This window comes from Argopecten irradians, chromosome 9 (genome assembly GCF_041381155.1).
Source record: "Argopecten irradians isolate NY chromosome 9, Ai_NY, whole genome shotgun sequence".
Lineage (NCBI taxonomy): Eukaryota > Metazoa > Mollusca > Bivalvia > Pectinida > Pectinidae > Argopecten > Argopecten irradians.
In genome coordinates, this window is record NC_091142.1 from 20,417,568 (window position 1) to 20,429,747 (window position 12,180).

Genomic DNA, 12,180 nt, shown 5'->3' on the forward strand with positions numbered 1-12,180 from the left:
AGTATGATTTTTCAAGGATTTTTGTGAAATATGGCGGGAAACTGCATGTTGATGACGTCATAGTGAACATAATTGGCACATGCGGGATATTTTCGGGATGTAATGTGTTAGCAAATGTATTCAACTGTTATATGGCAAAATATGTTGTTCTTTACAGGAGAATTAATTTTGCGGCCATATTCGAGTCTTAACGTACCTTCTCCTTTATGAAAGACGCTTGTACTGAAGTGAACGTGCTGACCTGATTTACCCTCTTCTAATGTTCTAAATAAGAGCCGCACATTTTAAATTAATAATGATACTGAAATAATGCTATACATATCAACAATATATGTATAAGGAACTATGCTTATAACGAAGTAATATCGATGGTCCCCAGAGCTTCGTTATAAACGTGTTTTATGGTAGTAATATTGATAGATTAATGCTAATTCAGTTTTGACGAGTTTCCCTTTGACTTCAGAAATTGGTGAATTAAATGAATACTTATAAAACCCACTATTGACGTCATCCAACGTGCACCTATTTCTATAGCGAACGACGCCTTCTGTTGGTCTTGCTTTGAACGTTCGCCATTGTGAAAAAGGTTCCGGATTTGTCTTCTGTAGAGACCACAACACCAAACCAAATCTGGATTTATGAAACGTGTCCCTTGGAAAGAAGGATCCATAGAGAGTTTAATGCTTCAAACATATCCTGCTTGTTGGGAATTTAGGTAGCATCAGTTAAAAATTTTTATAGTGTGAGTTGGGCATTATATGATATGTTGATGTAGTGTTTTGAGTAGGAGATAATCAAGAAAGCAATCTGTTGAAAAGTTTAAGTCATGCTTGGTGCGGAGTTCATTAGAAGATGCCCGGCAAGCCCCGTTTAAAAACTAAGTAATATTGTAGATATTTCTATTTTCTATTAACAGGCGCCAAATTAGCGCTTAAAGACTAGACTTGAAAACTAAGAGGCAAACGTTAGCGTTGTCGTCTATGGGAAATCATCTGATTCTGCGGTCTCTATAGCAGTTTATGTTACGATGAAGGGACTCGAATGAGCCTGTTTTTAGTGCTTTAATAGTATTTCAGATAGGTAGGAGTATTCACTATAAGCAGGGCACACAAACATACCACAGTCTCCCAAATCCAACATTGTACCACCCTAAACAAGACTTAGCAGATGGGGGGGGGTCTTCTGTAATCAACATCCAGAAGGAGCAAGCTGTGTCTAAGACTGTCCCTCTTTAAGTATTAATGTAGGTCATAATTCACACCTCGGTACTTACATCTTTGGTGTTGGCGTTTTTAATGATGAATGAGAACTATGGGATATTCATAGTATTAAAAATCGCCAGAGTCGACTGTCCATTTGTTTGTTTGCTGTCGTGCGTGTTATGGGAGACTCCTGTAATATGTGGAAAAAATTACAATGGTGACAGTAAGAAACATTGCTGCATTCAGTGATACTGTTGTCGACCCCCTCGTCTGATAGGTAAGTCGAAGGGAGGTAACTCTGACGTTAACTGGATTAGCACATCATCAAACATTCGAACAGTTCAACTTTGAAGTAAACAGAACTGAATTACATCAAACCTAAACAAAAAATATTCTCTACGTTTGAGGTTATTTCTGATCATTAAATCTTCAAATATGAAATCATTTCTTAAATACCCCTAAATGGTACAAAAAAACTAACAACAAGAAACATGAGGCTTAAACAAAATATCTTGTTAGTATTGTTAATATTAGTGTATGCACTTAACACATCAATACCTTATGATGAAATGGTTTTAAGATGTTAGAACAGACAGTAACTAACTAAAATGTTTTGCGTTTGTTGAATTCTTTGTAACCAGTAGATGATACTATCACATTCTTAACATAAGGGACAATATTGATAAAATATTCAATTTAGCTGGAAAAAAATCGATTTTAGCACTAACTACCAATATTTTCCATCGCACAAATTACTCATTTGTTAAACAAAGGTCTATCTTGCCAATCGTAGTAAGTCCCTGTAAGCCTTTATCTATCGTTGGTAGCAAACATTACTTATTTCAACTGAAAAGATTCTGGTCTCGATTTTGGATCCTATATATAACAAACCAATGTTCCGCTTTGTTACAACCGTTCATCATGAATTCGATTGCTCTAGTTGTGATTCCTCTACTTCTGAAAAACCCGGCTGTTCAAAGGAGGTTAAAGATATTTTTCAAATCAAGTTATAATATTGTTTACTGAAATATTTTGTTTTCATTTCTTAGGCTACTTTTCCATTTTCGAGAAGCGGATTCTCACAAACGTTTGCAAACAAAATATTTTCATAACCCGATGAAATTTTACATTTTAATGAAATAAAATAGGTTTTAGTGTATGATTCTATTGGTTTTAAGAATTTATGTTTTGACGTCAATGTTTCTATTGTGACGTCATAATGATATTGGGTTGTTGCGCCATTCTCGATTTTTTCATAGTGATATGCAAAAAAGTATTGGCCAATCAGAAAGTCAGGTTTAGTATCAAAACAATTGAAAATTAATTATTCAAAAGTTTAGATATTCTTTCGTTCGCCGAGTATGAAAATTCCACTCTCCGAGTTTCTTAATTACATGTAGGTAATTGACATCTTGAGTGGAGAATCCATATACTTCATACCCTCATAGGAAAAAGTATTTATAATCTCTTGCGTTTTGATTGTTCACATACTACCATGACTAGAAGGTGTCCATTCCTTATATATCTGATAAGCTAATTTTACATATATGACAATTTATCGTGAAATAAACCTTGTGTTGTTGCAACCAGATAAAATAACACTTTTTTGTCTCCGAAAATGTGTGTGGGTTTCTCCGTTGAAAGAGAATACTTGTGGCCACGTTCAATGTATGATAAGGAGGTCATCACCCATGAAATCGTAATCGGATTGAGTTCTGTCTTTTAAAATGAATTTAAAAAAAAAGAGAGAAAATAACACACACACAAAAAAGAAGCAAGTAGTGGCAATGCAATTTTATTTAAATATAATGTTTAAATATGCATCATTGGTTCAAGAACAAGAAGTCATATTCAGCCGACGACTGGTCCGCTGTGACTAAAAAGAAAAACAAATTGTATTGGTGTTTATTGTTATGTTATTTCAACATATCTAGTGATAAAAACTTGATTTCATGTTGTCTTCATTTATTATCTGAAATATTACAATCAGCTGTGAAGTGTAATAGATTCCACATCGTATACTGTATAGATGATAAATTTCGCGAATGTCAAATTTCGCGATTTACCATTTGGAACTTATTCGCGGGTGTTTATTTTCGTGAATTATCCTTGTAGTCTTTGAAACCGTCATTCATACAACAAACTAGGATATGTAAACCGTAATTTTGATAAATTTCGCGAGGTTTTAAATTTCTCGAATTTGGAAAGATCCGCGATTTTAGCGAAATTATAGCCCCTGCAACTATACAGTACACGGCAGGCCATTCTTATGTGATCCTACAAAAGGATTAACACTTCTAACAAGTCAAATTTTTCCTATGTAATTTCTTTCATTTCTTAAAGTTCTTAAAGTTCTGGATACAAATCTACCAACAATGCAAGATAAATATTTTTGACAAAATTTGCGGTGGTAAAAAGTGGTAGGTTATATTACAGATATCGATAAATTTTATTTGAACATCTCAAATAATCTTTGATCTAGGTTGAAACGAGAATTCAACGAGACTAAAACCTGAGAGACATTAAACCCAATCAACCATTCAAATTGATCGAAATTATACGAACCAACAGACCAATCAAATCCAACATGAAATGCGGACAGGACTATATATTTTCACGCTTTATCATTCTGGTAATCTAATACATTACAGATCAACATTTGATAAGAAAATAATTACCCAGATGCATTCTTCTCACAGATGTAGTAATTGTAGTAATCGGTGTGAACGTCACACGAGATATCGTCCCAGCCGTAACGACCACCACTATTCTTATTGGTGTAAGCCAGACAATGCTGGTGTCCCACACAGGGTTGTGGTCTACAATAGTTATCAGGAGTTCCGTCCAACCAGTAGGTATGGCTCGTTGACACATGGGATTGCTGGTTCTCCCATGTCCAGCTTCCGCTGTAGTCAGTAGCACCAATCATAAAGAATTGGTCGCTGCCCGAAACAGGATGTGTATCGGCTGGAAAACACAAAACATTAAATCGATTTAAAAACCGCAGGAATCATTATATTGTATAACAGAAGAGGGAAATCCCAGCACCTCCGAGAAACTAGATGTAAAAGTAAAAAAAATATTCAACATAATTTGAAAACATGGAAAGTCGATTGCTCTACATTCTGACATATCCGAGTTACTCCCCTTTGATTAACTTAGTACTGATGGAGTGACACTAACTGAAGTACCTAAGACATATCATAAATCAGTGTTCTAGAAATTACGCCGGTGGTTGTCCGAGTGCAGTCCATCTTCAAAACTACATATAATTGCACTAAGAACAATCAATTACGTACATGTATTTATATAAGTGATTACTGCTGGATACATTATGTGTTTGACCATCACTATATCCCGTGCTCCCCATGAAATGTAACCACTGAGCATTTAAAGGCGACAATGCTAATGGTTGTTATATAAACTACAGAGATTTGTTTACACAAATTTCCATTACAATTATAATCAGGGTGTGGGTTAATAAAAATTTAAGCAATTAAATATGTACATGTATAATACAAATATGTTTTTGGGCCTTGGATAACAAGGATTGGATGGTAATATACATTCGCGGACACCCTGGAAAGAGAGAGAAATAAGGCAAAGGGCATACAGAAAGGACCAATATTCATCCAGTTTAAAAAAAGGGGGGCAAGCATCAACGAAATCAATTAGCAAGACCAACCTAGGCATCCTAGGAATTGTAGGAGACTGGGAGATACGTGTGGACCTGGGAGGAAAAAGTTGGTCTTCCGAGAGGTGGTGAAGACAGCACTAAGACCAGGCATAGTGCTCGTATATTCTAGCAAGAAGAAATTGGTAATGGTGGAACCGAATTTGCCGTGGGAGACATGATGCGAATCGGCGCATGAGCGGAAAAGGACTAAGTATGCAGAGTTGGCCGACGAGTGCGGAAGAAAAGGCTGGCAGGCATGGAACATCCCAGTAGAGGAAGGCTGTCGAGGATTCCCCAGCCAGTAATGAAGGAGGATGTTAGGTGCCCTCGGCATTACGTGGAAGTCGAGGAAGACTATCATTAAAGAGTTGGGGAAGGATGTAGAGAAAGCATCCCGCTGGCTGTTGAGCAGCAACACAAACAGATGTATTTAGGTAATATTGTATACCAAAATGTTTGTCAAAGCGGCAGGATCTATCGCCATTATTTGCATTTCTAATTACGTGATTCCTACTCTGATAATGTAATCGGATGAAATATTTAACCACTTCAAGACAAATCGCAAAATTTTGATTCACTAACATCAAATGTTCTAATTTTGGCTCCAATTCGCGGAAACGTTTGCCGAGAAAAAAACCGGCTATACGGTATGTTTGACTTACAAATTAGTTTGACCAGGTGGGTGTGGGTACTATAATCCGTCACTTGTGCAAGAACAGCATGTTGGTCACCCTCACATTTTCTCTACCAAAAAGAAAATAAACAATGTCAGACAATATAATACTTTATCATATAGCCCATCTGTTACATAATGTTCGCCTTATGCAATAGAATCATTTTCGTTGGTTGTTTCGGGTAAGAAACACATTTTATCAGAAACCTTCGGCATTTCCGGTAAATGATAAATTACTTTCTCGTTTACGGAAACTGAAGAGGTTCCCGATTAGAGACACATTGTGACGACATAAAATAAACATTGACGTCATGGTTCTATGACAATGTGATAAGATGGGTGTCTACCGTTTGGATTTTTTGTAATGAGATATAAATCATTGCAGTTATATAGTCAAAATTGTCTTAAATTCGTGTTTCGTTTCTAAATTTTGCTTTCAAAGACGCGCAAAAATGTAAAGGAAAACACTCTTTCATATGTGGACATGAAGGATAGGGATATTCAACCCCAGACTCACAAAATGTTGTAAAACACGAGGTTTTGTCGAGGGTTTTACAATATTTTGTTGTTTCGAGAGTAGAATATCCTTAGTATCCATGTATAAATGAGTATTTTTCTCTCATATCTCGACGTTTTATTGCAATTTTACAACTAAGATTTTCCGCCAATTTAAATTAAATTAAAAAAAAACGCGACTGAAAAGATAATTCTCCATACATGTACATGACAATTCCATAATATTTCCAACGTAAATCCCGTTGTTTGTATGTTTTAAAGTAAATCTAGCCTAGTTTCTGAAAAAAAATGAACCTAGAAAATAGTAATTTTGTTGACGCTGTGCCCTTGCGGGTAGGCATTGATTATGACGTCATGTGTTTCAAAGGGAAGCGTCACACTTTTCAGAGAAAACGACGTGAGTTGCGCTCACAAAATAATGACGTATCCATTGTGACGTCAGGAAACATTTCATGAATGTTGTGTTTTGGGATATCTTACTTTAGCGTCGTTCCAGCTAACTCGATGGCTGTAGAAAATTTTGAAGCACGGACCGCCATGACGAAAGGAATGCCAGCCTCCAGTACATGCTCCACAAACTTCATAGACAACAAAAAGTTTAGAATTAACTTAAATAATCATCTATGGTATCAGAATGTAACACAGTCATCTAAGTCTAGGATAACACTACGTGGGCGTTATATATCTCCAAAATATAAAGAATACATATGTAAACATATAGTATATTAATTAATAGTACACTTACATTTCAGCTACTAACTCTATCACTGCCAGTCACTCGCTTACTCCATCATCGCAAGGCTCTCTCTCACTCCCTTATCACCATCCACACAATCTTACACTAAAACTGCCCAAAGAAATAGCTACTACTGACAGTTGTATCCGATTTAAACACCCCTATCACAGTGCAAGTTTCCAGAGGAAAGTTTACAAACGTAGATGTAAGCAATCTAAATTTGCATCAGGGTAAACTTACGGGAAGTAAATTAAGGTTTAGAGGAGCTTTGGTTACATCTGTACGTGTTTGAAAGTACAATTTCAATCTAAACTTTATTATACGGTTATATGTATGGAGCCGACGATCTTCTTAAATATTCGTATTTTTAATGGCTGTCTCATTCTTTATGTTAATCATTTTAATAGAGTGCAGATTTGTAAATTCTGCTTTTTGATAAATTAATAAGACTATTGTTACGTTTGCATAAAGTACATTTTTTTCCATTTGTTTCTTTGTATAGAGGAGTATTTATATATTGAGGGACGAACTACAGTTAATCCGCTTATCGGTAAGTACTGCTTTATGTAATTATCGTCGCCGACGTCGACAGTGCTAGTTGACTAGGTGGATACAGGTACGTGTGCGTATAGAATAATTCCACTTATAAACTATACTATCATTCGATATCACTCAATTATTCTTACAATCAATCATTCAGTATTTAAAACAAGAGGCCCAAGTGTCTTAACGTTCATCTGACTACCTTGCCATTAATCGTATAGGAAATTAATTAGATATGGTGTCATGGTAACCATCTTCTATTTGGGATCAACCAGAGATGAAATATCATTTCATGTAAGTTTCAGTTAAATCACACTGGTTGAACTTGAGAAGAAGTTCAAAATGTGTTTTCGTGATGGCGGCAATGGCGGTCATCTTAGATTTCGGATCGACCCGAAAAATAACAAATTTTTGTTGGGACCATGTCAGGATCATTTCAGGCAAGTTTCAGCCAAATCACACTGGTAGAACTTGAGAAGAGGTTCAAAATGTGTTTTCAAGATGGCGGCTGTGGTGGCCATCTTGGATTTCGGATCGACCAGAAAAATAACAACACTTTGTCGGGACCATGTCAGGATCATTTCAGGCAAGTTTAAGCCAAATGGAACTTGTAGAACTTAAGAAGAAGTTCAAAATGTGAAAAGTTAACGCACAACGGACGGCGCACGACGACGGACGAAACATGGCGACCTTACAAATATTAATACTTCAATGTCACACAGTGAATTGTTATTTGTTTCATATAAAGCGAAGAAAAGGACCAAACTTACATGCCGATTGTCTTGACAAAATGAGTAAGTTACATGTTATTTAAGAATCATATAAAACATATAAAATAAAACAAATACATTGAAATCGCTGTCCTCTTATATATAAATCTTCATTACTTTTTAAAATTACATTAGGATTAATACATACATGTAGCTATTCAGTAATAACTTACACACAGTATACGTAATCCCAATATTCTTACCTTCCCTATCAATTTATTACACAATTACCCAAATCAATTGGATAACACTGACATGTAGACTGTCCAGTTACGCAGTGTACAACCATTTCTTGAAGTAAATCCTCGACGAGTCGAAGTTAGAGAGGCCATCTTAAAACGTTCGCCTCATCTGGACAAATAAATGGTTGATAATGACCAATGCATTTTTTGTTAATGCTTTCACTTTAATACAAATGTTCAAGTTGAAATCTTCCTTTTAATTTTACATTTTAATGGAATTGATTCAATAAATCAACTGGTTGTGTTTTGCTTATTATATTTACTTCCTAAAACAGCCATAGCCACTTAAGGACGGTCTCCCATGTATGTGATGTCTTGCGTATGTGAAGAGTGGTGTTTTTGGAGACTTTTGTATATACTTGTTGTGTCTTATTATATAGTGAACCTTTAGTCTTATTATATAGTTACATGTAAACTTACTGAAGCATGCTGCCGAAGACGCCAACCAATACACCTCTTCCTCACATTATACTGGCAACGGGCGAACCAGTCGTCTCACGTCCTTAATGCTAAGCGCTAAATACTAAGCGCGGCTAAGCAAGAGCAGAAACTACCACTTTTATAGACTTAGGTGTGTCTCGGTCAGAAATCAGAACATACTTCACATGGACGAGTGCTCAACCGATGGTCAAAGGTGAGGCGGTGTCGAGGGAGACGTTCGGAGAAAGTTAGTTAGAAAGAACAAAAAATTCTAAATTTAATCCCCTTAAAACGATGATCTGCACGGTTTACTACATGTATTTATTGTGTGAAACATACATGTTAACCCGAACGTCCGTGCATACGCCGTTTCTGTCCGACTGTGAAAGAAGATTATTTTTTCAAATAACATTATCTAAATAATTGCCAATATTTTTAGATATGCTAACCTTCATTCATTCATCATTTAAATTACTATTCCGGAGTCCAATACTTCCCGATGCTGTCCAATCATTCCCTTTTCGTTCGCTATTATGTAAGTTGTCACTTAGAAGCTTTTATAAATCCCCACACCGAGAACAAATAATAGCATATATCACACACTTAGATTTACTCCACGTACTTGTTCTTACAGTAAATAGTAAGCCATATGTAATGCATTCAATGAAAATTCGACATGTACCGCAGCTATGTGACGTCACAGGCAAATTTTAACGCCATGCTCAAAATATGACGTCGCCTGATTGTCACAGTAGAATCCGAGCCAGTCTTGAACATGAAAACGGAAATGGAAAGTTTTGTCTGCTTTGTTTGTTTGATTAATTAACGTCCTATCAACAGCCAGGGTCATGTACATGAACTCCCATGTGTGCGATGTGTAGCGTGTATGTAGTGTGCGGTGCTTGCTTTGGCAGACTGTAGTATATTCGTGTTGTGTCTTCTTGTGTAGTGGAACTGTTGCCCATTTTATAGTGTTATATTAGATCACATCACGTGATGTGCAATATATAGCATATTGACTCAGTTTTCAATTTTTTTCGAAACACCGATTCAATATTCCTTTGCGAACTTCATTGCCCAGACTATATTCTTCAGCGAGGCGTTCTTTGACCAATGCTTTTCTTGTAATTGATATACACATGATATATTATTTTTGACATTTGTTAAAGAAACGCATATCTAATATTAAAATTTGTTTGTCCATATGGTGTTTTCTCTCATACCTCACGTGTAATACTGGCAATGTACCCATGTCGCCTGAGGCTGTATTTCATGGATACCCATGCAATAAAGTCTCGTGACGTCACAGCGTCAACAAAATTACTATTTTCTGGGTACAATTTTAACTCTTTTTCCCCCCCAGAAACTAGGTGGATTGACTTTAAAAGATACAAACAACGGAATTTACGTTGAAAATAAATTGCAAATTCCATGTATGGAGAATTGAGTTGCAGTAGCGTTTTTTCAAATTTATTTTTAAATGGCGGAGAAAAATAGTAATAAAGTTGCAATAAATGTCGAATTATGAGAGAAAAATACTCTTTCATACGTGGATATGAAGGATAGGAATATTCTACCCTCTGGATCACAAAATGTTGTAAAACAAGCCTCGGATTTTACAACTTTTTGTGACCTTCGGGTAGAATATCCCTATCGTTCATATCCACATATGAAAGAGTCTTATAATATCGCCCTTGTATAATTTGAAATACGTCCTAGTTCATTAGTGTACAAGGGAGAAATAACACTATATGAACCTTAACAAAGGTCAATAATTGATATATATCGCTGACCCCATACTGCTGACGACACCAAGCACACACCTCAACCGGTCGCCTTATACTGACACTATATTTACAAAAAATATTAGTTATGCGTAAATAAAATCTTACACTTGTGGTTACGTAATAAAGGCTCGTGGCATATCAAATTATTAAATTTTATGTTACATCACTACATATACAATGAGTATAAGATCCTCTATATCTATTTGAAATATATTTGAACTAAAGTAGGAAACAATTCATGATTCTATTTCAACCTGAGCAAAAAAGCATATCGCTATAAGTAATTTTACACCTTTCCTTAAAGTATCCTTAATTATCATATTTTTCTAGATAACGATTAAACAGAACAATTGAGTAAAATGTATTTTTTTTACACATTACCGTGGAGAATCAGAGGAAGGATGGCCAGAGCGAGTGTATTCATGATTCCGGTACAAGCACTTTGGAAATAAATTGGTGTCAGCCCATTATTTATATAAGATGCCAAGATCAGTGATAAAGTCCTATATAAGATAACAAAGACAAATATAGCATGTTCGTTATCTGTGTGCATAAATAGAAACCAATGTAAAGTAAACATATGGTTAATATGTAGAAGATTTAAAATGCTAAATGACCTGTTCAATATTATAATGAAAAATCAGTGAAGCAAATTATCAAACATAATCACAAAGCAATTTTTACTTAAATCTTTTGTTCTACATTCCTTGTGAACGAAATATATCAGACATATACCTCGTTATTGTTAATTAAAATCTTAATTAGAGGATCCTACACGAGTGGCTATGTGATATGGAATTTATCAAATAAGTACAAAAACTTGATATGCAAAGATCCTTTAGGCACGAGTGTAAGATTCTATTTATCACACAACTTTTATTAATAAAAATAAAAGTGAAACTTTAAATTTCATCTTTATTAAAACAGTAGTTATTGCGCGTGTGTCTTACGATATTTATGGCATTGCCGTATGGTATGGCTGGACGGGCAGTTATATGATAAATATTTTTTTCATAATAAAATGATTCAAAAAGATTAATTACTTTAAGATCATTAATTGATTGGCAATCGCAGTCCATAGATAGAGGGATAACAGTAAAATGCCAAACGCCTTTACTAATCGGACACAAATGGTCCTCATGTGAAGGGGTAGTAGAGGAATGCCAGACGTCTTAATTAATCTGACATATTAGTTCATCAGTGGAGGAAATCAGAATGCTAGTCATCTGAACCAATCGGGCACATCGATAAACATGTACATGAGAAGGAATAGCAGTAGACTGTCAAATGTCTAGTCTTTGTTAATCGGGTATATCAGTTCACTGATGGAGGAATGATAGCACAATGTCAGATACCTTAACCGAGCCCATGCAGTAATCTTAATTACAATAAATGTATGAGCAACACGATTCATTACAGATTAAAATGGTACCTCTTTTCATCTCAAAAATAAGCATAAGGCAATTGATTAAGAATAAAATTTGATGGAATCTATTGGTATTATTTTCTTATAAATATATACTTACCATAACATCAAGGATTTTTTCTGTTTCTTTTCAAAATGCGTCTGATTTTGTTGTTGTTGTTGATAAAACAGAAAAATGAACACAGCTAG

General features: G+C 35.3%; 1 protein-coding gene across 4 annotated transcripts; it reads right to left on the minus strand.

Annotated features, from left to right (window-relative positions):
- Nucleotides 1-2,981: 2,981 nt before the first annotated feature.
- Nucleotides 2,982-11,062, minus strand: LOC138331741 (C-type lectin lectoxin-Lio3-like). Of its 4 annotated transcripts, none has more exons than XM_069279499.1 (6): nt 10,947-11,013; nt 8,348-8,467; nt 6,548-6,645; nt 5,541-5,622; nt 3,881-4,169; nt 2,982-3,078 (listed from the first exon to the last, which is right to left on the minus strand). In XM_069279499.1, the coding sequence occupies exons 2-6, from the start codon at nt 8,403-8,405 to the stop codon at nt 3,054-3,056; spliced, it is 552 nt and encodes a 183-aa protein (XP_069135600.1). In that variant the 5' UTR covers nt 8,406-8,467; nt 10,947-11,013; the 3' UTR covers nt 2,982-3,053. The 4 variants fall into 4 exon arrangements, with proteins under 4 accessions (XP_069135600.1, XP_069135599.1, XP_069135601.1 ...); XM_069279498.1 differs by lacking the exon at nt 10,947-11,013 and adding an exon at nt 8,779-10,940; XM_069279500.1 differs by lacking the exon at nt 8,348-8,467 and having other exon boundaries at nt 10,947-11,062.
- Nucleotides 11,063-12,180: the final 1,118 nt, after the last annotated feature.

Coding starts and splice junctions, on each gene's coding strand:
- LOC138331741 (XM_069279499.1), bottom strand. CDS start 8,405: ATGGTTGTACACTGCGTAACTGGACAGTCTACATGTCAGTGTTATCCA. Junction 4,170..5,540: donor CCACCTGGTCAAACTAATTT/GTAAGTCAAACA, acceptor TGTGTTTTCCAG/CCGATACACATCCTGTTTCG. Junction 3,079..3,880: donor TGTGAGAAGAATGCATCTGG/GTAATTATTTTC, acceptor TTTTCTTTTTAG/TCACAGCGGACCAGTCGTCG.